This window comes from Mirounga angustirostris, unplaced genomic scaffold (assembly GCF_029215605.1).
Source record: "Mirounga angustirostris isolate CCGP_5_RB_7025 unplaced genomic scaffold, mMirAng1.0.hap1 SCAF_13, whole genome shotgun sequence".
Lineage (NCBI taxonomy): Eukaryota > Metazoa > Chordata > Mammalia > Carnivora > Phocidae > Mirounga > Mirounga angustirostris.
This window is the reverse complement of record NW_026991721.1, coordinates 52,479,267-52,506,302: the sequence shown is the minus strand read 5'-3', so window position 1 is coordinate 52,506,302 and position 27,036 is coordinate 52,479,267. Positions and strand designations below refer to the sequence as shown.

The 27,036-nt window shown below is 38.2% G+C and overlaps 1 protein-coding gene across 1 annotated transcript in view; it reads right to left on the bottom strand.

Annotated features, from left to right (window-relative positions):
* The window catches only part of GDPD4 (glycerophosphodiester phosphodiesterase domain containing 4), a 107,999-nt gene extending 81,678 nt beyond the window's left edge, over positions 1–26,321 (bottom strand). The window contains exons 1-3 of the mRNA XM_064575849.1: positions 26,238–26,321; positions 10,416–10,652; positions 7,955–8,014 (exon numbers count right to left, since the gene is read on the bottom strand). Coding sequence (XP_064431919.1) covers positions 7,955–8,014; positions 10,416–10,652; positions 26,238–26,321 — 381 coding nt within the window. The remainder of the gene's footprint in view (positions 1–7,954; positions 8,015–10,415; positions 10,653–26,237) is intronic.
* Positions 26,322–27,036: the final 715 nt, after the last annotated feature.

The following is a 27,036-nucleotide window of genomic DNA, read 5'->3' as shown; positions in this document are numbered from 1 at the left end:
ATCACAGATCTGTACCTCTGAAGCAAATAATACATTATATGTTAAAAAAAAAAAAAGAAGAAGATAGCAGGAGGGGATGATTGAAGGGGGGGAAATCGGAGGGGGAGACGAACCATGAGAGACGATGGACTCTGAAAAACAAACTGAGGGCTCTAGAGGGGAGGGGGGTAGGAGGATGGGTTAGCCTGGTAATGGGTATTTAAGAGGGCATGTTCTGTATGGAGCATTAGGTGTTATATGCAAACAATGAATCATGGAACACTACATCAAAAACTAATGATGTAATGTATGGTGATTAACATAACATAGTAAAAAAAATGGAGGTTCTAACTGCTAGGATAAATGAGGCAGAAGAGAGAATTAGTGATATAGAAGATCAAATGATGGAGAATAAAGAAGATGAGAAAAAGAGACAAACACAACTACTGGATCACGAGGGGAGAATTCAACAGATAAGTGATACCATAAGATAAAACAATATTAGAATAATTGGGATCCCAGAAGAAGAAAGAGAGAGAGGGGCAGAAGGTATATTGGAGCAAATTATAGCTGAGAACTTCCCTAATATGGGGAAGGAAACAGGCATCAAAATCCAGGAGGCATAGAGAACCCCCCTCAAAATCAATAAAAATAGGTCAACATCCCAACATCTAATAGTAAAACTTGTAAGTCTCACAGACAAAGAGAAAATTATGAAAGCAGCTCGGGACAAGACAACCTAACCCTACACCTAAAGGAGCTGGAGAAAGAACAGCAAATAAAGCCTAAACCCAGCAGGAGAAGAGAAATAGTAAAGATCAGAGCAGAAATCAATGAAATAGAAACCAAAAAACAGTAGACAGATCAACAAAACTAGGAGCGGGTTCTTTGAAAGAATTAATAAGATTGATAAACCCTTGGCCAGACTTATCAAAAAGAAAAGAGAAAGGATCCAAATAAATAAAATCATGAATGAAAGAGGAGAGATCATAACCAACATCAAAGAAATACAAACAATTATAAGAACATATTATGAGCAACTATATGCCAGCAAATTAGACAATTTGGAAGAAATGGATGCTTTCTTAGAGATGTATAAACTACCAAAACTGAAACAGGACGGAACAAAAAACCTGAACAGACCCATAACCACTAAGGAAACTGAAGCAGTAATCAAAAATCTCCCAACAAACAAGAGCCCAGGGCCAGATGGCTCTCCAGGGGAATTCTACCAAACATTAAAGAAGAATTAATACCTAATTCTTCTGAAACTATTCCAAAAAATAGAAATGGAAGTAAAACTTCCAAACTCATTTTATAAGACCAGCATTACCGTGATCCCAAAAATGGACAAAGACCCCATCAAAAAGGAGAATTACAGACCAATAGCCCTGATGAACATGGATGCAAAAATTCTCACCAAAACACTAGCCAATAGGATCCAACAGTACATTAAAAGGATTATTGATCACAACCAAGTCGGGTTTATTCCTGGGCTGCAAGGTTGGCTCAACATCCGCAAATTAATCAATGTGATACAATACATTAATAAAAGAAAGAACAGGGGCGCCTGGTTGGCTCAGTTGGTTAAGCAGCTGTCTTCGGCTCAGGTCATGATCCCAGGGTCCTGGGATTGAACCCCGCACTGGGCTCCCTGCTCAGCAGAGAGCCTGCTTCTCCCTTTCCCTCTGCCTGCCACTCTGCCTACTTGTGCTATCTCTCTGTCAAATAAATAAATTTAAAAAAAATCTTTAAAAAAATAAATAAAAATAAAAGAAAGAACAAGAATCATATGATCCTCTCAATAGATGCAGAAAAAGCATTTGACAAAGTACAGCATCCTTTCTTGATAAAAAAACTCTTCAGAGTATAGGCATAGAGGGTACATACCTCAATATCATAAAAGCCATCTATGAAAAATCCACAGCGAATATCATTCTCAATGAGGATAAACAGAACTTTTCCCCTAAGGTCAGGAACACGGCAGGGATGTCCACTATCACTGCTAGTCAACACAGTACTAGAAGTCCTTGCCTCAGCAATCAGACAACAAAAAGAAATAAAAGGCATCCAAACCAGCAAGGAAGAAGTCAAACTCTCACTGTTTGCAGATGATATAATGCTTTATGTGGAAAGCCCAAAAGACTCCACCCCAAAACTGCTAGAACTCATACAGGAATTCAGTAAAGTGGCAGGATATAAAATCAATGCACAGAAATCAATGGAATTAAACTGTGAAAAGAGCCAAGATGTCCATTGACAGATGAATGGATAAAGAAGATGTGGTATATATATGCAATGGAATAATATGCAGCCATTAAAAGGAATGAGATCTTGCCATCTGCAACGATGTGGATGGAACTGGAGGATGTTATGTTGAGTGAAATAAGTCAATCAGAGAAAGACATGTATGATATGACCTCACTGATATGAGGAATTCTTAATCTCAGGAAACAAACTGAGGGTTGCTGGAGTGGTGGGGGGTGGGAGGGATGGGGTGGATGGGTGATAGACATTGGGGAGGGTATGTGCTATGGTGAGCACTGTGAATTGTGCAAGACTTGAATCACAGACCTATACCTCTGAAACAAATAATACAATATATGTTTAAAAAAAAAAAAGAAGAAAAAGATAGCAGGAGGGGAAGGGTGAAGGGGGGGAATCGGAGGGGAGATGAACCATGAGAGACAATGGACTCTGAAAAACAAACTGAGGGTTCTAGAGGGGAGGGGGGTGGGAGGACGGGTTAGCCTGGTGATGGGTATTAAAGAGGGCACATTCTGCATGGAGCACTGGGTGTTATACACAAACAATGAATCATGGAACACTACATCAAAAACTAATGATGTAATGTACGGTGATTAACCTAACAATAAGAAATTTTAAAAAAAGAAAAAGCAATCAATGGCATTTCTATACACCAACAAGACAGAAGAAAAAGAAATTAAGGAGTTGATCCCATTTACAACTGAACCCAAAACCGTAAGATACCTAGGAATAAATCTAACCAAAGAGGCAAAGAATGTGTACTCAGAAAAACCACAGAATACTCATGAAAGAAATTGAGGAAGACACAAAGAAATAGAAAATGTTCTATGCTCGTGGATTGGAAGAACAAATATTTTGAAAATGTCTAAGCTACCTAGAGCAATCTACACATTTAATGCAATCCCTATCAAAATACCATCAACTTTTTTCAAAGAAATGGAAATTTGTATGGAACCAGAAAAGACTCCAAATAGCCAGAGGAATGTTGAAAAAGAAAAAGAAAGCTGGTGGCCTCACAATTCTGGACTTTAAGCTCTATTACAAAGCTATAATCATCAAGACAGTCTGATACTGGCACAAAAACAGACACATAGATCAATGGAACAGAACAGAGAGCCCAGAAATGGACCCTCAACTCTATGGTCAACTCATCGTCGACAAAGCAGGAAAGAATGTCCAATGGAAAAAAGACAGTCTCTTCAACAAATGGTGTTGGGAAAATTGGACAGCCACATGCAGAATGAAACTGGACCATTTCCTTACACCACACACAAAAACAGACTCAAAATGGATGAAAGACCCCAATGTGAGACAGGAATCCATCAAAATCCTTTCAGAGAACACAGGCAGCAACCTCTTCAACCTCAGCCACAGCAACTTTTTCCTAGAAACATCCCACAGGCAAGGGAAGCAAGAGCAAAAAATGAACTATTGGGACTTCATCAAGATAAAAAGCTTTTGCAAAGCAAAGGAAACAGTCAACAAAACCAAAAGACAACTGACAGAATGGGAGAAGATATTTGCAAATGACATATCAGATAAAGGGCTAGTATCCAAAATCTATAAAGGACTTATCAAACTCAACACCCAAAGAACAAATGATCCAATCAAGAAATGGGCAGAAGACATGAACAGACATTTTTCCAAAGAAGACATCCAAATGGCCAACAGACACATGAAAAAGTGCTCAACATTGCTCGGCATCAGGGAAATCCAAATCAAAACCTCAATGAGATACCACCTCACACCAGTCAGAATGGCTAAAATTAACAAGTCAGGAAACGACAGATGTTGGCGGGGATGCGGAGAAAGGGGAACCCTCCTACACTGTTGGTGGGAATGCAAGCTGGTGCAGCCACTCTGGAAAACAGTACAGAGGCTCCTCAAAAAGTTGAAAATAGAGCTACCCTACAACCCAGCAATGGCACTACTGGGTATTTACCCCTAAGATACAAATGTAATGATCCAAAGGGGCACCTGCACCCCAATGTTTACAGCAATGTTCACAATAGCCAAACTATGGAAATAGCCTAGATGTCCATCAACAGATGAACAGATAAAGAAGACGTCATATATATACATACACACACACACACACAGGAATATTATGCAGCCATCAAAAAATTGAAATCTTGCCATTTGCAATGACGTGGATGGAACTAGAGGGTATTATGCTAAGTGAAATAAGCCAATCAAAGAAAGACAATTACCTTATGATCTCACTGATATGAGGAATTTGAGAAACAAGACAGAGGATCATAGGGGAAGGGAGGGAAAAATGAAACAGGATGAAACCGGAGGGGGAGACAAACCATAAGAGACTCTTAATCTCAGGAAACAAACTGAAGGTTGCTGGAGTGGAGGGGGGTGGGAGGGATGGGGTGGCTGGGTGATGGACATTGGGGAGGGTATGTGCTATGGTGAGTGCTGTGAATTGTGTAAGACTGATGAATCACAGACCTGAACCCCTGAAACAAATAATACATTATGTTAATAAAAAAAGAAAAAAAACAATGTATATACCTCAATTCTAAAATACTTTATTGCTAAAAATGTTAACCATCATCTGAGCTTTCAGTGAGTCATAATGTTTTTGCCAGTGGATGGTCTTGCCTCAGTGATGATTGCTGCTGATTCATCAGGTGGTGGTTGCTGAAGGCTGGGGTGGCTGTGGCAATTTCTTAAAATAAGACTACAATGAAGTTTGCTGCACTGATTGACTCTTCCTTTCACGAATGATTTCTCTATAGTATGTGATGCTGTTTGACAGTGTTTTACTCACAGTAAAACTTCTTTCAAAATTGAAGTCAATATTCTCAAACCCTGCCACTGCTTTACCAACTGAATTTATGTAATATTCTAAATCTTTTGTGTAATTTCAACCATCTTCACAGCATCTTCACCAGTAGATTCCATTTCAAGAAACCACTTTCTTTGCTCATCTATAACAAGTAACTGCTCATCCATCCACGTTTTATCATAAGACTACGGCAGTTCAGTCACATCCTCGAGCTCCACTTCTAATTCTAGTTCTTTTGCTATTTCCACCATGTCTGCAGTTACTCCCTCAAGTCCTGATCCCCTCACAGTCATCCATGAGAGTTGGAATCCACTTTTTCCAAACTCCTGTTCATGTTGATATTTTGACCTCTTCCCATGAATCACAAATGTTCTTCAGGACATCTTGAATATTGAATCCTTCCAGAAGGCTTTCAATTTACTTTGCCCAGGTCCATCAGACTCACATGAATCGCATAAGATTCTATGATCTACCCAACACCAAACTTATTTATGATTCAAAGGATACAGGCAATTAGAAGGTACATATAAAACATTTTCTCTTGGAGAAACGTGAATCTGTTAAATGCAGCTACTCATAAAAATGTCTTTCCTCTTCTATATTAGGATACATTCTGCTCTTGGGACTTAAAATGTGGAGTGTGTTTTTTTTAATTGAAATATAGTTGACACACAATGTTCCAAAAGTCTCAGGTGTACAACATAGTGATTGCATAAATCTATATATTATGTTATGCTCACCTCAAGCTACCATCTATCACCATACAACACTATTACAATACCACTGACTATATTCCCTATGCTATACCATCTTTCATCTCTGTAACTTATTCATTCTATAACTGGAAGCTATACCGTCCACTCCCCACTTAATTACCCCCTTTTTGCTTATCCCCTCCCCCCTCCCCTCTGGCAACCACCAGTTTGTTCTCTGTGTTTATAGGTCTGTTTCTGCTTTTTGTTTGTTCATTTGTTTTGTTTTTTAGAGTCCACATACCAGTGAAATCATATGGTATTTGTCTTTCTCTGATTTATTTCACATAGCATAATATCCTTTAGGCCCATCCACATTGTTGCAAATATCGAGATCTCATTTTTTATGGCTGAGTAATATTCCATTAGGTATGTATACCACATCTTCTTTATCCATTCATCTATTGATGGACACAAGCTGTTTCCATATGTTAGCTACTGTAAATAATGCTACGATAAACACAGGGGTTCATATATCTTTTCAAATCAGCATTTTCATTTTCTACAATTCTCTATGTTACACTATGCTCACCCCAAGTGTAACTACCATCTGTCACCATGCAACACTATTAGAATACCGTGGACTATATTCCCTATGCTGTACCTTTTATTCCTGTGACTTCTTCATTCCTTAAGTAGAAGCCTGTATCTCGTGCTCCCTTTCACCCATTTTGCCCAACACCCCCTACCCCTGTTCCCCTGCAACCATCAGTTTGTTCTTTGTATTTATCAGTCTGATTTTGCTTTTTGTCTATTCATCTGGGTTTTTTAGATTTCACATGACTCTTGGTAGTGACCATATGATCATGGTGTCCCAACTCCAAAATAGATGGTGATCTCAATAAGGCCTATTTTTTCACTTCTCAATATACATTCTTTCCCTTAAGATCTCATGATTTCAATTTTGATCTATTCTAATAACTCTTAAATTTATATTTCCAGTTCATACTTTTCATTTGAGAAAGAAGAAATTTAAGGGGACCACTCAGCGTTTGATATGTTCCTGGGTTTAAGGAAAAACAAAATATGGTATCAAACCATGCCTGAAAAAAGTCTACAGAAAGGCAAGAGGCTGTGGCTGGAGGTGCTCAAGCCCATGGCAGAACAAAATGAGGGAGGCTATCTTGGAAATGAGCTGCATGTCCACAGATGGGGCAAAGATGTTGTTTTCTGTGGAACAGATTCAGATCCTTTGAGAGACACCATTCTGGAGTCATTTTAAAGGGCTCCAAATTAGGGGCGCCTGGGTGGCTCAGTCGTTAAGCGTCTGCCTTCGGCTCAGGTCATGATCCCAGGGTCCTGGGATCGAGCCCCGCATCGGGTTCCCTGCTCCACGGGAAGCCTGCTTCTCCCTCTCCCACTCCTGCTTGTGTTCCCTCTCTTGCTGTCTCTCTCTCTCTCTGTGAAATAAATAAATAACATCTTAAAAAAAAGGGGGGGGCTCCAAACTAAGGGAAGGTTAAAAAGACCTCAAGAAATTTCCGGGTGTATAGGAAGACAGACACTGACTCCACCAAGAAAGGTGTGGTCAAGGTTCTCAGCAGAAGGGTCTCTGAAAATACACACAGAAAAAGCCTATTGGATAAAAAGCCAACAACTGTACATTTATCTGGTCCTGACAGCATCAACCCCAGATGACCCTTTTACCCCTCTTTGTGCAACTGTGTTCGTTTATTCTATCTCCTTTTCCCCTGTGCCCTATTCTGGTGAAAAGAGAGGTAAAAGGACCATCATGCTCTCGCTATCACTGCAGGTTTCCAGGCCTGGGTTAAGTCCAAATAAGGAGAGGAAAAAATCTTAATAATGTTGAAGTTTGGGTTATTACAATGAACTGAAATTTTTAATGACTGAAATGAGAATGTTCTTATGACTATAAAGGACTGAGAAAGTAATGGAGTTTGCCTAAGATGTGATGGGAAGAACAGTCACAGCGTGAGTTTAACAAGGAGGGGTGAAAAAAAAAGTTTGCGTTCAGTTCCTTCAGTAAATCAGTTATATCTGTTAGAAATTTAATTATTTCCGTTAAAACAGTGTAAACAGATCTCTTCTGTCTAAGGGGAACAATGAAAGAAAGGGTGACTCTACTTAACACTGAGTGCCTGAGAGGCACATTCAGTCCTGGCCCAAGAGCTCCTACAAAGGTTCAGTGTCCTACCTTATGACACCAGTGCAGGTTTGGTTCATACCCTTCCCAAACCAACAAAAATGCAAGTACCTGGAAAAGCAAAGAAGAAAAAGGAGGTTATTTTGAAATCACCAAGTTGCTAGGCAAAGCACTGTTCTGTAGCTCAAAATTCCTTTCACAGTCTAGCACTACATTCACTTCTTGCTCTACCTGCACTTTGCAGCCTCTGGTAGTTTGCCATGCTGCTCCCCTGCCTGAGAAGCTCTCCCTCCCCATGCCACTGATGCTTCTTCAAAGGCAGTTCAAATGTCATCTTCTATTTGTAATGTTCACGAGCACCCCCAGGAAGAATTATTCTCATCTCTGGAGTCTCATGACAATCACCACACTGATATCCTTCCTGAGTTCCTACCAATTTCTTTTCCCCATGATGAACTGTATTCATGGTATTACTTAGACACACTTGTGAGAGAAAAGAGGGCAGAGGCCAGCCCTTCCAATGCGTTATTTAAAAGCTCTTTCTTGAGGAATCGGTGCCATTGTTACAACTGTTAACTACTGCTGCTAACCTGATATTTAGTCAATAAATCTTAATCAGATTTGAATCTAATCTAAACAAAATCAGAACCCTTAGATGCTCAGGATATTAATGGGAGTTGGAATGTATAAAGCTCTTAATCTTTTTATCAAAATAATTTTATGTATCTGATTTCATTTGTTCTTTATCCAGCCCCATAAAATACCATTTTATTAAATATTATCATTCGCATTTGAAAGAAAAGAAATGGAGGCTCAAAGGGTTATATGACTTGACCAAGGTTACGAAGTAACCTAACAATAGAAATAGAACTCAGGTCTTCCTCTTTGTGCACTGTTGTTGCCACTGTATGTACCCAAAAAGAAGTAGGGTAGAGTAGAAACTTTGTTGTAGTTATAATATATTGCCTTGTTGGACACTAGAACTCATTCCCACCTTAGAAGCTAGCTATACCATTTCATGTTCACTGTGTATAAAAGCAGTACAAGTCAGTGGCCAGAGTTTGGCCCAGAGCACATCCTTCATCTGCATTTCCCCCATTAAAAAGAAGTTTCTAACCAGCCTCCCTGCCTACAGCCACCCTCCACACCACAATTTCCAGGATGGTTTTCCTAAAATAGAAATCTGATGTATGCCAAATGTCTTAGCCTTATTTCCAGACCTTCCAAAATCTGTCACAAGCCTATCTTTTTAGCTATGTTCCCCATTATTCTTCATTATGCCCTACATGCTAACAGAACTGACCCTGCCCTGTTATCTAGCCACACTCTGTATTTTTGTCTCGCCACCTTTGTCATAATGTTCCCACAGCCTGGAATGTTCTTCCCCCATCCCCATATACACATGTCCAAATCTACCACCCCTTCAAGATCATACATCAGTGCCACCTCTTCCAAGAAGTCTTACTTAATCCTCTTGGCTGAAAGTCACTTCTTCCTTCTCAGAACCCATACAGAACTTTTTTAAGGCTTCTCTAGTGACAAATGTAATGTTCTGCTTGTGTTAGTTATTTTTGTCTATGAGTTAGTTGTCCTATTAGAGTTAATATTCATTGAATTAAGACACTTTTATAACTTTACATCTCATACCTATCTCTTTGAAGTGCCCTGCATGAAAATAAAAACTGCATGTTTTGTGGATCACTGTATACTCAGTACTTAGCACTCATACAGTGATTAATAAATTTTGTTGAAAAAATGCAAATGGCAATGGATTTGGTGGGTTGGGGTTTTCTTATCAGAAAGGAAATCAGTAAGGACAGGGAATTGTGAAATCAGAGAAAGATATATACGTCCTATGGATAAGCGGGCACTGAAAAACTCCCATTACTTGAAAGTTATCCTCCCATAGCTTTCCACTTCTACAGACTTTTCTCTTGCTTGGCCTGAATTTCTCATACCACACTATACTAGTATGTCAGGCAACAGAGACAGGGTCACTATTTGCCAAAAGACTTGATAAAATGTACTCTGCAACTAGACTAGAGGACTAATGTGCATTTGCACATTAGAATAGGTTTAAAAAACTAGCTAATTTAATTTGTAAGGCCCAGAAAGACTGATTCTCAGGAGATAGGATATGAAATGAGGTAGTTCAATATGTAAAGGTACTGCTAATGTGAATCTGGAGTGTTGAAAATAACAACATTGAACCATAAAATAGGCTATGAAACAAGATTAAAAAAAGGATGTTCTGCCACCCTTTAAAAGGGAAGGTTGTAAGACAGATCCTCTAATAGCACAAGCCTTTCTTTCCTTCATCCATCCTTTGTGCCTAAGATTCAAGGAGCTGATGTAAACCCCAACTCTGCCAAGACAAGAGTGATCTTATTTTATGAAGGTTCTCAGCACCTATTGGATACTATCCAAGACAGGAGCACTTTACGAGGCTACTCAGAAAGGAGTAAGAGAAATGCAAAATATTACTCACCAACTGCAATGAAATATTACTCACCACCAGCAATGTACAGTAGGCAGCCAGGATCCCAAATAAACTCAGCAAAACAATGGACCAAAAGAACCAGTATCCTGTACCTAGAAAAATGACCCTGCAAAAATGTGTTTCAATCCTTAAAACATAGTGGAAATTAGTAGTGTCTGTGTCAAGGGTGGGGAACAAGACTGGACTAAATGAAGCATAAGAAAATGGAAGGAGGTAAGAGAAGCAATCTGAGAACAGATCTGTGAAGAGCTTTGGAGATATTTAGTTGAGAAGTTTTAACTTTATCCTAGAGGCAACTGGATACTTTACTGGGGGTCTGTATTAGTGGTAGGATTTTTTAAAGTTATTTAGAATATATACTCAAAAATTATGTCCTCTTTAAAAAAATAATATAATAATACAGAAATTCTGGAAAGTCAAAAGAGAAAAAGTCATCCATAAGTTCACCACCTTAAAAAAATTAGTATTTTCCATTTTGGCAGGTTCTTTGTCCATTTGCATGTATGTTTTCTAAAGTAATTGTAATTAGCTACCATTTTAAGTGCTCTATGCTAGAACTAGGAGATTTGGGTCTTTTAAAAACAGTTCAGGGGCGCCTGGGTGGCTCAGTCCTTAAGTGTCTGCCTTTGGCTCAGGTCATGATCCCAGGGTCCTGGGATCGAGCCCTGTATCGGGCTCCCTGCTCAGCAGGAAGCCTGCTTCTCCCTCTCCTACTCCCCTTGCTTGTGTTCCCTCTCTCGCTATGTCTCTCTCTGTCAAATAAATAAATAAAATCTTTAAAAAAAATAAAAATAAAATAAAAACAGTTCAAATGTGTTCTGTTCTGAAACAGGTTATGAGAGAAACCTGCTAATGATTTGCTAAGAGAAACAGTGTTATACTTGGTCTAGATATTATATGTCAAATAATTTACACTCATTTCCAGATAATAGAAATTAATTTCTCTCAATATAAAACCTGGAGAAATCATATTTTAATAATATAAAATATAGAATAATGAACATATAACCACATTAAAAATAACAAAGGAAATTCTCTTTGGTCAGGGGCTGTAAGACACACCCAGAAGAAACAAACAGACAAGAAGTCACCATATCGAGAACTATCACAAATCAAGACACTGGGAACAGTATTCTGTAGATGAGCTTACAACCAGAAATCAGAAATCATCCAATGTCAACAAATGAATCCAATAAAGCTGACAAATAGAATAACTTGCATCCAAGAAAACAGAGCAATAGAACAATCAGAAAAGAATCACAAAACAAATATATTTCAGAATTTCAGAGAAATAAAGGGAGGACTAATATCCATGTAACAAGAATATGTTTTTGCCTTTTTTTAAAGATTTTATTTTAAGTAATCTCTACACCCAACATGGGCATTGAATTGAAAACCCCGAGATCAAGAGTCGCATGTTCTACTGACTAAGCCAGCCAGGGGCCCCAAGAATATGATGTTTTAATACAAGAACAGGGATAATCAAAACAATCAAATAAAGTTCTTGAAAGAAAATGAAAGATGGACTTAATATCAGTCTAGATACAGCCAAAGGATTAACAGAACAATTTAACCAAGAAATGATATTGGCTTTGCTTTCAAGTGAGAATGGAAAGCTAAAGTTTGCCATTTAATGGTGCCTCTATCTTTTCTAATCATTTCTCTAGTCACATTAGATTTTTTCCCCACTTCCTTTCAACCTTCTTTTGTATATTCAATCACATGTAAATATTATTATTAGTTTAGTTCAGCTCAAAACTCTCTCACCAAACTCAAGTGAAGTTCTCATCCACCTGCTATGAACTTCAGGCAAAGGAAGAGCTGTGATTTTTTTTTTCTCTCTCTCCCTTTTCTACTTCTTCCTGTCCCATTCATCTGTGCGTACTCTTGGTGGTGGTTTGGGGCAGGGGTAGATAACAAAAGGGAGTGAGAAGAATGAAAAGGAGTTAGCTTAAGTGACTGACTACACATCTGTGGGAATTAAAAAATCAAGTCTTTCTTGGCCATCACTCCTTTAATCTGGGAATATACAGTTGCTGATGAATATGCAATAGGCTCACTCTACATGGATTGTCCAATTTAGGCTTCTTATGACTTAGTATTTTCAAGCAGCTTTCTCTCTGCTCCAGGTCATTTGTTTTATATACCCCAGCACCATAATCACATCCCCCTTTTCTCTATCATTCTATAGAGAAAGCCTGTTAGGAAGCCTAGTCAATGCAACTTTGTCTAAATCCACATTCACTGCACTAATGCTTAAAGAAATCTTCCAGGACCCCATCCCTGCTTTCCCATAGCTGCACAATGCAGCTTTCTTGCCTCTTCCCGAATACATATCTTATATACCTCAATTATATTAGTACCACCAATTGTCAGCTGACAGTAATTCTGAAGAAACAAAAAAAAGGCACATCATGGTGAGCCACTGAGAACTTTCACATAACATAAGGAAGGGGGAGACAAGTTTAACCCCACAATACACACGGGGTTGCAGGGGTGGAGAAGAAGGAAAGTGACAGCTACCCCATCAAAAATTCTGCTCTACCTCTCTCTAGCTAAAGGTAACAACAACTAAAAAAGCTGGATATGTTCTTTAAAATCTAAATGAAGGCATCAGGGAGCCAATAAACAGTGAAGAACTATGGAACCAAGATCCAAATAAGAGAGGAAATCAACAGACATAACTTGGCATTTGAATGATTTTTCTCTAGAAGTGACTGGGATAAAAAAGAGGGCTTCCTGTATCTTGCAGGGTTAGGAGGACAAAAAAGTGAGAAGGGTAATCTGATAAACACTATACACTTTGATTTGGGACCTTCCAAGGCTACATCCTAGGAATAAACACAATCCAGAAATACACTGCTTTTGGGGAACTGAATCCTAGCTTTGAACCATTTAAGTACATCAAACTAAATTAAGGTGAATACGATTTGCTATTACACCTAGTTACTTGTCAGAGTAACTGAGAGGACATAATGTAATTCAAGGCCTCAAATTACCTATACAAACTTTTTATAAACAATGTCTGGCACTCAAGCAAAACAACTGGGCACACCAGGAGAGGAGACCACATTAGTGAATGCCTAAAGAAAGAAGGACAACAGAGGCACCTGGGTGGCTCAGTCAGTTAAGTGTCCAACTCTTGATCTCAGCTCAGGTGTTAATCTCAGGGTTGTGAGTTCAAGCCCTGTGTTGGGCTCTATGCTGGGCATGGAACCTACTTAAAAGAGGAAGGAAGAAGGGAGGGAGGGAGGACAACATAAAAAGATCTTCAGCAAATATAGGTAAGAAAAATATCAGACACAGACTTCTAAATAAATATCCTTAAAATGTTTAGACTAGAATTTCAGTAGAGAACTATTTAAAAGGAGATCAATTAAAAAAATAAAAGAATATGTTAAACAAAAGATAGGTCAGAAAAAAATACCAAGAATAAAACAGAGACACATGAACAAATACACGAAAAATACAGAAGATTAAGGCACCTGGGGGTAAAGAAGTTCTAATACACATAAAATTAAAGTTCCAAAAGTAGAGATGATAAAAAATGGGGTACAAACAGTATTTGAAAAGACAGTGGCTGAGAACTTTTCCAAAATGATTAAAATATTTTATTGCTCTGGGATCAGTCAGGAAATAATTTATTGTAGGGATTAGACCTTATGCTATTATAGAAGCTATTAGAGAAGGCTATATAAGGCTGTTACATCTGTTCTGATATTTGGCCTAAAGCTGCTAGAAGTCAGGCCAGCAGTTGGGAAGGAAAACTGGACATGACATATGAGAGAACTAAAACCCATAATGAACAACTGGAACCCACAAAGACAAACTGAAACACATGAGGACAGACTGGAACCCGTGAGGAGACACACAGACAATGGAACATGTGTCTGTCTATCACCATGTCAAGCATTTAGCTAAGCTAGTCCATGGTATTGCTGCCTCAACATCCATTTTGTTTGGCCAAGTGGCCTGCAGGGACCTTAAACTGACACAGGCTCCCTTAGGGAAGTACATGCCCTATACAGCATCCCACAAAGTCACAAGCAAATGTAAGTTCCTGATAGGTCTCTCCCAACAGCCCCTGGGATCAAGTCCTCTGCTTCCTAGTGCCTGTATGCCTTATATGCCCCTTAGATAAGACTCATGGCACTTACCAAATTCCTGCTCTTTTAGTTTGAACTGATCAATTTGGCCCTAGCCCAGGAACCCTAAAACACTCCACTCAAGGACCCTAAAAAAGGCGTGTGCCCCAGGTCCTGCCTCTCTTTCTGCCTTGACCTTCTGTGTGCCCCTTTGAAGTGTGCCATGTACTTCCTCCCGTACTTATAAGTAATAAACTTCTCTTTTGATTTTTCTGGTGGTCTGCTGCTGAACCACCACTCACCACTATTGTTGCCTTGACACATCATCCAGTACTCTGTGCTCCACGTAATAAATGTTAAGTTTAACAACTGCCTCCAACCTTGATGAAAAGAGTGACATGTAGAAAAGTTGGCGCCTTTCATTACCGTGGCCTAGGACATGAAGAAACTAAAAAAGATCTGGCAAGGTCAGGGAGTATGTGGGCTGAGGTGCCACCCCATGCCATCTAATGAACTATCAGATACTGACATTGCATGAAGGCTGCCATAATGCCTGGGCACATCGCTGACCTTCAGAGTATAAAACAGTGGCTACTGATTCACTTCCCACATCCAAATTTTATGCAAATTTCTCTTGTGACTAATCCTAACTCAATCTTATATTGGGAATGGAATTCTCAGAAATGTAGTTATAGTTTAGCTGGGCCAGAAAGTACACTATCCCAGTCCACTCAAGGTCAACTTGGTATCCATGCACACCTCTACAAACTACCCTTATTTTCTGTCTAACATGACGCAATTATCTCTCATACAACTAAAAATACATCAATCTTCTCTCCAAAAGAGGTTAGAGTTCTCACCAATGGGTGATGGCTATACCTCTAATTTAAGTACCGATATATATGGTTAACTACTATTAACATATACTATTTTGAATGGTAGAAGAATGGAAGAGAAAAAAAATATATATATGGGGGGAAGAAACAAGGGAGGAAGGGAGGGATGGACAAGCAGAATTCTGGCACCCATGACCTTTGTCCTCTGGTGTCATACCAGTAATAATGGTATTTTAGATAAAAGGAACTTTGCAGATGTAATTAAGGTTACTAATCAGCTGACTTTAAAATAGGGAGATTAACCTGGATTATCTGGGTCAATCCAGTGTAATCACATGAACTCTTAAAATCAGAAGAGGGGGGCGTAAGAGGAAGTCAGAGAGATGAAAAAGAACTCAGAGAAATTTGCAGTGTGAGAAGGACTTGACACCCAGTTGCTAGCTTTGAAGACAGAGAAGGCCACAAGCTAAAGAATGCACTGGCTTCTAGCAGGTAAGAACAACTTTCATCTGACAACCACCAAAGGAAGGGCTCTTCACTCCTACAACCAGAAATACATGGATTCTGCCAACAACTGAATAAACCTAGAAGTGCATTCTCACCCAGAGACTACAGATAAAAGATCAGGGCAGCTGGCACCTTGATTTCAGCATTATGAGATCCTAAGCAGAATACCCAGCTGAGTATACCTGACTTCTGACCTATAGAACTGTGAGATAATAAATGCGTATTGTTTTAGGCCACCCAATTTGTAGTAATTTGCTATAGCAGCAATGGAAAACTGCCCATGAAACTTACTTATGGCATTAGAACCTGTGGGAATGCACTCATACATACAACTTCTATTTGATGATGGGAGTATTTAGTGAGAATTCTGCTTGCTGCTGAGTATGTTTATTCCAACTATACATTCCAGAACTAGAGAAATAACCACAAAGTGTGTTTGGGGACCCACTAGACCCATTGTAGAGATGGACCTGGCCAAAGTGCCATCCATTACCTATCATCTGAAAGCCTTATTCTGACTAGTGAGTCACAGTGGTGTTTTCAACATCTCCAGAAATTCCTATCAGTTCAGTGTCCGTGTACGCTAATTCCCCCAAAAGTACAACCCCATGCACAACCACCTTGGTAAACGACCAGAGATTCTTTGCGGGGGAGAGGGGGGGACTGGAGGAAGACTGACAGTACATACTTTTGGTTGTGTAGCAAGATCCTTCTGCAAGGCCTTCCCTTCATTCATGGGCCAATTTATTTGGTAAATGAGTAAAATAGAGAGCAGGAAAACAGCAAAAAAGATTAACAAAATTAAAAGTTGACTCTTTGAAAAGGTAAACAAAATCAACAAACCTGTAGCAAGACTAACCAAGGAAGAAAGAGAGACCCAAATAAATAAAATTACAAATGAAAGGGGGACACTCCAACTGATACTACAGAAATAAAAAGGATCATAAGCAACTGCTATGACCAACTATATGCCAACAAACTAGACAACCTACAAGAAATATATAAATTCCTAGAAACATACAACATGAATCATGAAGAAATAGAAAATCTGAACAGACTGATACTGAGTGAGGAGACTAAATCAGTAATCAAAAACTTTCCAACAAAGAAAATTCTGGGACCAGATTGTTTCACTGGTGAATTTTACCAAATATTTAAAGAATTAACACTAGTCCTTCTCAAACTCTTCCAAAAACTGAAGAGGAAAGAATACTCCCAAATTCATTTTACAAAGCCAGAATTACCCTGATACCAAAGCTGGATAAGGACACTACAAGAAAACTGCAGGCCCTGGGTGTTATATGCAACTGAAGAATCATTAATTTCTACCCCTGAAACTAATAATACAGCATATGCTCACTAAATAGAATTTAAATAAAGAATTTTTTAAAAATTAAAGAAAACTATAGCCCAATATCCCTGATGAACATAGATGCAGAAATTCACAACAAAAAATTAGCAAGCAAAATTCAATAGCACATTAAAAAGATTATACACCATTATCAAGTGGGATTCATCCCAGTGATGCAAGGATGGTTCAAGATACATAAACCAATAAATATGATACACTACATTAATAGGATGAAAAACAAAAATCATATGATCATCTCCATAGATGAAAAAAGAGCATTTAACAAAATTCAACACCTATTCATGATAAAAACTCTCAAGAGGAAAACCAAGAAACAGACTCTTAACTATAGAGGACAAACTGATGGTTACCAGAGGGGAGGTGGGAGGACAATGGGTTAAATGGGTGATGGGAATTAAGGAGGGCACTTGTTGTGATGAACACCAGTATTACATGTAAGTGTTAAATCACTAAATTCTACATCTGAAACTAAATTTACACTACGTTAACTGGAATTTAAATAAAAACTTGGAAAGAAAAAAACTCTCAACAAATGAAATATAGAAGGATTATACCTCAACATAATAAAGGACACATATGACAAGTCTACAGTGTATATCTTACTCAACTGGAAAGGTTGAAAGCTCTTCCTCTAAGATCAAGAACAAGACAAGGCTGCACACTCTCACCACTCCTATTTAACATAGTATTGGAAGTCCTAGCCAGAGCAATCAGGCAAGAAAAAATAAATAAATAAAAGGCGTCAGAATTGGAAAAGAAGTAGTATGATTGCCTCCATTTGCAGATTACATGATTTTATATACAGAAAATCCTAAAGACACCAAAAAACAGTTAAATCTAATCAGCAAATTCAGTTAAGTTGGCAGGAGACAAAATCAACACACAAAAATCAATAGCATTACTGTACACTAATAATGAATTATCTGAAAAAGAAATAAGAAAAAAATTCTACTTACATTAGCATCAATAACAATAAAATACCTAGGAATAAATTTAACCAAGGAGGTGAAAGATCTATAACTGAAAAATATAAGACATTGAGGAAAGAAATTGAAGACACAAATAAATGGAAAGATATCCCACATTCATGAAGAATATTAAAGAATATTATTAAAATTTCCATATTACACAAAGCCATCTGTAGATTCAGTTCAATTTTGATAGGGATCAAAATTCCAAAAGCATTTTTCACAGAAATAGAACAAATAATCTTAAAATTTTTATAGAACTACAAAAGACCTTGAATAGCCAAAGCAATATGGAAAAAGAACAAAGCTGGAGGCATCACACTCCCTGATTTCAGATTGTTTACAAATCCATAGTAATCAAATCAGTATGGTACTAGCATTAAAAACAGACATATAGGGTGCCTGGGTGGCTCAGTTGGTCAAGCATCTGCCTTCGGCTCAGGTCACGATCCCAGAGTCCTGGGATTGAGCCCCACCTCCAGCTCCCTGCTCAGCAGGAAGTCTGCTTCTCCCTCTCGTGTGTGCTCTCTTGCACTCTGCTCTCTCTCTCAAATAAATAAATAAATAAATCTTTAAAAATAAATAAATAAATAAAAATAAAATAAAATAAAATAAAAACAGACACATAGATCAATGAAACAGAATAAAGAGCCCATGTGTATATATGGTCAATTAATTTATGGCAAAGAAATCAAAAACCAAGAATATACAATGGGGAAAGGGCAGTCTCTTCAATAAACTGGATAGCCACATGCAAAAGAATGAAACTGTACCACTATGTTATACCATATACAAAAATCAACTCAAAATGGATTATGAAAGATTTGAATGTAAAACTTGAAATCATAAACTCCTGGAAGAAAACATAAGCAGTAAGTTCCTTGACATCCCTCTTCTTGACAATTTTTTTGGAGGTGACACCAAAAGCAAAGGCAACAAAACAAATAAGTGGGACTACCTTAAACTAAAAGCTTCTGCCCAGCAAAGGAAACCATCAACAAAATGAAAAGGAAACCTACCGAAAGGGAGAAAATATTTGCAAAACATATATCTGAGTAAGCAGTTAATATCCAATATACATAAAGAACTCATACAATTCAATAGCAAATAAATAATCCAATTAGAAATGGGCAGAGGATCTAAACAGACATGTTTCCAAAAAAGACATACAGACCAACAGGTACATGATAAGGTACATAAAAGTTATAGCATAGGGAATACAGTCAATGGTATTGCAATAGCATTGTATGGTGACAGATGGTAGCTATGCTTGTGATGAGCACAGCATACAGAGCTGTTGAATCACATGAAACTAATGTGTGTCAACTACACATCAATAAAACAAACAAACAAAAAAAACCCTCAATGGATAGAAAAAAAAAAAAGGAATATGAGGCAAGATGAGGGAAAATGTGTTAATATGAGCATAGGGGCTCATATTATACATATTATACATATTATACTTGTATATAAATACAAGTTTTATATACAGACATGGAAGGGGATTGGTCCAGTTCACATCCCATTATGCTCCAATCCTGGTTCCATTCTTGTGAAGAACAATAAGCTCACCCAGAGATGAACAGTCTTGTATATGATGAACATGTTAAATGCTTGAGTTGTTTAGGATAGAGAAGAGAATATTTAGGGGAATGATGGCTGTCTTCAGTTGTCCTGCTCTGGGTGAGGTTCCAGATGGCCAAACCAAGACAAGTAAAAGTCAGAGGGAAAGCAGACTTCAGCTTATTATAATAAAGAGCTCTTAAACATTTAGAGCTCTCTAAGTATGGAAAGACTGAAACATAAAACAGTATGTGCCCACCACTTGAAGTTTTAATCAGAGATTAGAATCAAGACCACCTGGAAAGAATATTTTAAAATACGTGTACAGTGTAGAGAATTGGAACAGCTGCCTCCAAGATCCCTCTGACTTTGTGATTCTACGTCTTTGGATGTGACTTTGCTGAGACTGCTATATACTAACCCCCCCAACACATGCACCCCTCCTTTTACAGTTAAGTATGCTCCTCTTATTTTCTGTGTACACTACTGAGACATTAGAAGTCTACTAAAATATAATACTTTTTATTATTTTATAGTTTATGAACGGTACTTACATGAGATTCTGCCATTTGTTCCTCAAAACAGTCTCACGAAATGGGTAGAGCCAGAGTTTTTTCTCTCTTTCTCTCTCTCACACACACACATGCACATGATGGCTGTCTTCAGTTGTCCTGCACTGGGTGAGGTGCCAGATGGCCAAACCAAGACAGTAAAAGTCATGTCTGTGTATTCATTTCTGTGTGTGTACACATGAATATACACAAATGCCTACCAGACCCATGCCAAAATACACACACAAGGTGAATTTCAACTTTTACTGTGATCATAACTGTTGCTTATCAAATGTAATAATTCGCTATTTTATAAGTCAATCCAATGAAATCTGAATAAGCTCCACGTGTTTTGCCAATGTCAATTTTCTGTTTTTAACATTATGCAATAGTTTTACAAGATGTTACTATCGTGTGAAGCTGGGTAAAGTGTGCATGGGACCTCCCTGTACATTTGTCTTCCACTTCCTGTGAATCTATAATCATTTCCTAATAATTTTTTTAAATACAGAAAGCCCAAGAAAATCAAACTAAAATATGATATCCCACTGGTACTCATGGGAGAGAGGACAAGTAGGAAGGAGGAAGGCAGAAGACAGGAAGATAAAATAAAAGCACAAGAACTTTAAAAATAAGTCATAGTGAAAAAATAAATTAGTAAAATAAAATAAAAATAAAAATAAATCATAGTGAAAACAGGCCTAAAAGATTTTAAAAATAAACAAGTGGGACTACATCAAAATAAAAAGCTTCTGCAAAGCAAAGGAAACCATCAACAAAATGAAAAGGCAAACTACCAAAATAAAGAAAATATCTGCAAATCATATATCTGATTAATACTCCAAAATACATAAAGAACTCCTACGATTCAACCAGCAAATAAAGAATCCAGTTAAAAAATGGGCAGAGGATCTGAGCAGACATTTTTCCAGAGAAGACATTCAGGCCAACAGGTACATGAAAAGGTGCTCAGTATCACTAATCATCAGGCACATGCAAATCAAAACCACAATGAGATATCACCTGACACCTGTTAGAATGGCTATCATCAAAAGCCAAGAAATTAACAAATGTTGGTGAGGATGTGGAGAAAAGGGAACCTCTGTGCACTGTTGGTGGGAATGCAAACTGGGGCAGCCACTCTGGAAAACAGTACGAAGGTTCCTCAAAAAATTAAAAATGGAACAACCATGTGACCTACCAATTCCACTTTGGAGTATTTATCCAAAGAAAATAAAAACACCAACTCAAGAAGATATATACACCCCCATCTTCAGTGCAGCATTACTCATAATAGCCAAAATACAGAAACAATCTAAGTGTACATCGACGGATCAATAAAGAAAACTGTGGTATATATACACAATGGAATATTATTCAGCCATAAAAAAGAATGAAATCTTGCTATGTGCAACAACATGGATGGACCCTCAGAGTATTATGCTAAATGAAGTAAGTCAGAGAAAGACAGATACCACATAATCTCAGATATATGTGGAATCTTAAAGAACAAGAGAAAACAAAACAAAAATCAAGCTCACAGATACAAAGAACAGACTGGTGGTTGCCAGAGGCAGGGGGTGGTAGGTAGGCAAAATGGGTGAAGGGAGTCAAAAGGTACAAACGTCCAGTTAAAAAATAAATACGTCATGGGGATATAATGTACAGCATGGTAACTATAATTAATAATACTGTATTGTCTATTTGAAAGTTGCTAAGAGAGTAAATCTTAAAAGTTCTCATCATAAGAAAAAAAATTTGCAACTATGTATGGTGACGGACTTTTTTTTTTTTTTAAGATTTTATTTATTTATTTGACACAGAGAGAGAGAGAGAACAGCAGGGGGAGCAACAGAAGGAGGGGGAGAAGCAGGCTCCCCACTGAGCAGGGAGCCCAATGTGGGGCTCGATCCCAGGACCCTGGGATCATGACCTGAGCAGAAGGCAGAGGCTTAACCGACTGAGCCACCCAGGCGCCCCTGGTGATGGATGTGAACTGACTCATGTGATGATTATTTTGCAATATATACAAATATGAAACAATTATGTTGTACAACTAAACTAATATAATGTTGCATGTCAATTAAACCTCAATTTAAAAACAAAGTGCCCCAACACTTTGTTTTTAAATTGAGGTTTAAGTGACATACATTATGCATATATGTATACACACACACACACATGCATGCACACACACACAAAGGAATATTATTTAGCCATAAAAAGAAGAAATCCTGCCATATGTGACAACATGGATGGGCCGTGAGGGCATTATGCTGAGTGAGTGAGTCAGACAGAGAAAGACAAATACCATATGTTTTCACTTAGAGGAAATCTTAAAAAAAAAACTAAAACTAAACTCATAGGTACAGAAAACAGATTGGTGGTTTTCAGGAGCAGGGAGTGAGAGGTGGGTGAGTACAATGCGTGAAGGTGGAAAAAAAGGTACAAACTTCCAGTTATAAAGTAAGTCAGTCCTGGGGATGTAATGTAAAGCACAGTGACTGTAATTAATATATTTCTAAAGTTGCTAAGAGAGTAGATCTTAAAAGTTGCCATCACAAAAAAAAAAAAAAAAAGGAATTTGTAACAATGAGTGGTGATGAATGTTACCTAATTTATTATGGTGATCATTTTGCAATATATACAACATCAAATTATTATGTTGTACACCTGAAACTAATACAACGTTGTATGTCAATTATATCTCAATAAAAAGTTTTTTAAAATTGGGGGAAATTTTCTAAATATAAGAAATGAAATATTTTTGTATTTCAAGTGCTTTGTAATAAAACTTAGAACTGACCCATAAAGACTGCATATAAACTGATGAGAAAACTCACTAAAAATCCCATAAGGTAAGGGGCAAAGAAGAAAACTAAAAAGAAAATGAATTAAACAAGTTTTAACACTTAATGATTAAAACAAAACAAATTCTCTCTAGAAAATTAATAAAAATTATTCAAAATAAGAATGGTTAATGCTGTCAATGACAGGTTAAAACAGAAACTCTCAGGGTGCCTGGGTGGCTCAGTTGATTGAGCATCCAACTCTCAATCTCGGCTCAGGTCATGATCTCAGGGTGGTAACATCGAGCCCCAAATCGGCTCTGCAATGGGCGTTGAGCCTGCTTAAGATTCTCTCTCCTTCCCTTTCCCTTTGCCCCTCCCCCATCCCCACTCAGGTAAACACGCACACATGCTCTCTCTCTCTTGCTAAAAAAAAATAGAAACTCTCATATACCTCTGTCATGAATGAAAATCACTACAATCTTTTGAGAAAGTACTTCAGCAACAGGCATAATGAATATTACAAATATTTATTCTTCTTGACTCAATAACTCAATAGGTCATTCTAAGACCTAAGTCAGAATACAAAGCTTTCTCTGCACTCTTATTTCATAAAAACAAAAAAATTGGAAACATAATGCATAACAATAAAAAGTGGTTAAGTATATTACAGCATCCTGTCATGAAATATTTTGAAACCATTTAAAATGATGTTCAGTTTTTAATAATTTGTGTCAAAATGTTATTATTTTAAGTGAAAAGGAAAAACAAAATTATATATATGTATGGTATGAGTGCAATAATATAAAAACAAGCGTAGAAAAAAAGGCTGGGAAATATACCAACAAGTGATAGTCACTCAAGAATAGACAAAGCAAATTTTTATATTTTCCAATTTTTTCATATTTAAAATAACAAACAGGGGTGCTTGGGTGGCTCAGTTGGTTAAATGTCCAAATCTTGATTTTGGCTCAGGACCTGATCTCAGGGTCATGAGATCGAGTCCCATGCTGTGTGTGTGGAGCCTGCTTATGATTTCTTCTCTCCTTCTCCCCTCCCCGACTCTTAAAACAAAATACATTTTACTTCTATAAAAGTAAAACTTAACTGTATTCCATTTTTTTTAAAAAGCCTCATATCCAAACATACCCCTTTCTCCCCCAAATACCAAATAATGGGTAAGATCTGCAACCATCAGGCCAGAGAAACTGGAATTGCTGGGAGCAGTCCAGGTTGAAGAGTCTGGCCATGAAAGGATGCCGAGGACACCCATCTCTGTGTTCAGAGTCCTAGGAAGCTCCCTGGGGACAGAAGGAAGAGGCAGAGGACGGAGGTGAGGCAGAGACATGAGGGTTCGTGGACAGAGAACATGAAGACCAACTAATGTAGACATCAGTAGCCCAGACAAAAAGACTGAGGAACAAGGTTTCAGGGAGTTATCTGAATAGCTTCCCAATGAGCCAGATTCAGTCTAAATGTGGAAGGTAAGCATCACAGGTGAGGGTGCCAAGCATCCTTCCTCCACGCCAGAGTCAGGCCTCTCATCCACCCACTGTGGAAAGACCAATTTTGTGACCCTCCCTCTTATGCCACCAGATCTTTTCAGCCTGAGGTGGCCCGCAAACCAAAGAGCCACTATATAAATGAAAATACAAAATGTGAAACTCACCAGTCAAAGCCAAAGTATTCATTTGAAGTTTCTATCCACACGAACAGCAAAACCACAGACAATAAAAATGAAAAAATCAGAAATGGATAAAATAACTGCTCTCTCTGGGAAGAGAAAGAAAAGTATAAATTAGTTCCATGTATCCACGTCACCTCGGCAGTATCTGTCTACACTTGTCAAAGTTGTGCAGAGTTGCAATGCCACGCATTACCCTCCAGAGGCTGGAGTGACCACTCTAGTCTCTTTACCCCTATGGAATTTTGTATAAGCCTATTTATAACATTTATTACACTTAAATGCAATTACATGTTTATCCGTTTGTATTTGGTGAGACAGTTTCTTCTCTGAGGAAACAGAACTTCGGTTACACACCTCCATCCTGCCAATATCTAGTACAGTTCCTTAAATGCAGCTGGCTCTTAACAGTCATCTGTTGCATTCATCCACCTCTCCATCTACCAAACTTTGTTTGCTGACTCATTCATTGAGTAATTCATTCAATCATCACTCAATGGTTCATTTAGTCACTGACCTACCCAAATTTGGGGGATGGGGGACAGGTTAGGGAATAAAGCTTTTTTTTTTTTAAGATTTTCTGTATTTGACATAGAGAGACACAGCAAGAGAGGGAACACAAGCAGGGGAAGTGGGAGAGGGAGAAGCAGGCTTCCCACCGAGCAGGGAGCCTGATGCGGGGCTCGATCCCAGAACCCTGGGATCATGACCTGAGCCGAAGGCAGATGCTTAACGACTGAGCCACCCAGGCACCGAATAAAGCCTTTTTTTTTTTTGGAGTAGCTACCTTGTGCCACTACAATTCTAGAAATTTCACAAACTCTACTTTCATTTAATTTATTTTTCAATATGGCCATATAAGCTAGGTATTGTTAACCTTGCTTTGCAAAAGAACTAAAGCTCAGAGAGGTAAAGTAATTGACTCAAGTTCACACAGCCAAGAACTGGCAGGGACACTGTCCAGACCTGAGCCTAAAGCCAGGATGGAGGATATCTTTACAGAGGAGGTGTTCAAACAGCCTTGAAGGCAACCCCGTTCACTGAAAGTCACAACACAAACCAGTCATGCCAGAGGTTGCCAAATCCTTCCCGGGAACATTAGGTTTGGGTTGTTACCTGAGTTATAATCTTAACACTTCTGTATCACCTGAATAAGAATTCTGCCTCTTTGGGACACTGCATTTAATCGTTTAACACTGGAAAGAATAATCCCTGCCCTGTCTAAATTATGGCATTATCGTGAAAAGCAAAAATAAAGAAATAAAATGGAAAATGTAGAAACTGAATTCCAAAAAGATGAGAGAGATTACAGCTATCAAGATGTACTTTCTGAGTGTAGGAGGATGAAGAGCACAGGATCTTTGACTCAGATCTTATGCTCATACTCTACTAAATCTTATGTGGACTTTTAAAAATGTATCAGATTATGTCATTACCCTGCTCAAAACCCTGCCAGAGCTTCCTATTGTAGTAACGTACCATCAAACTGCCTGCCATGGCAACGAGGTCCTCCATGATCAACCCCTGTCCATCCGTGACCTCATCCCATTCTACACACTCCATTTCTGAACTCCAGCCACACTGGCCTTCTTTCTGTTTCTAGAATATAACCGAATTTGTTTCCACCTCAAAATCTTTGTTCTGTCTGGTTCCTCTGCCTGGAATACTTTTGCCCCCAGATGTACACATGGCTGACTCTACCTCTCCATTTAGGAGACAGTTCACATGACACTTTTTCAAAGAGGTCTTCTCCAACCACTCTCCCATCCCAGGTTCTAACACATTTTCCTGTTTATTATATTCAAAGCTCTTATCACGATCTGAAATGATCTTTCTTCATTTATTGTCTATTAACTAACTCGTCTCACTAGATTGTAAACTGCAGGAGGGCTGAGGCTTTAGTTGTCTTATTCACTATGGCACATAGTTAAGTGTTCCACTAACTTGTTTTTGTTGAATAAATCCATTTCCTTATTTTGATTCTCATTGCTGCCACTCTTGCTCATTTTCAAAGATTCCCCACTGTTTACGAGAGAAAGTTCAAATACTTTAGCTTGACATAAAGATGCTTCCTAATTTGATCAAAATATTCCTTTCCAACCCTACTACTTGCCATTGTTTTATATGCCCCTAATTCAACAGTGGCAATTTGTTTTTCTTAAACGCACCACTGTGCTTCCTCTATCCCTTGACTTCTGACCTCATTCCCTCTACCCACAATTCCTTATACCAATATTTCTGTATGTGAAAGATCACTTCCACAAGTCAGTGACTCCAT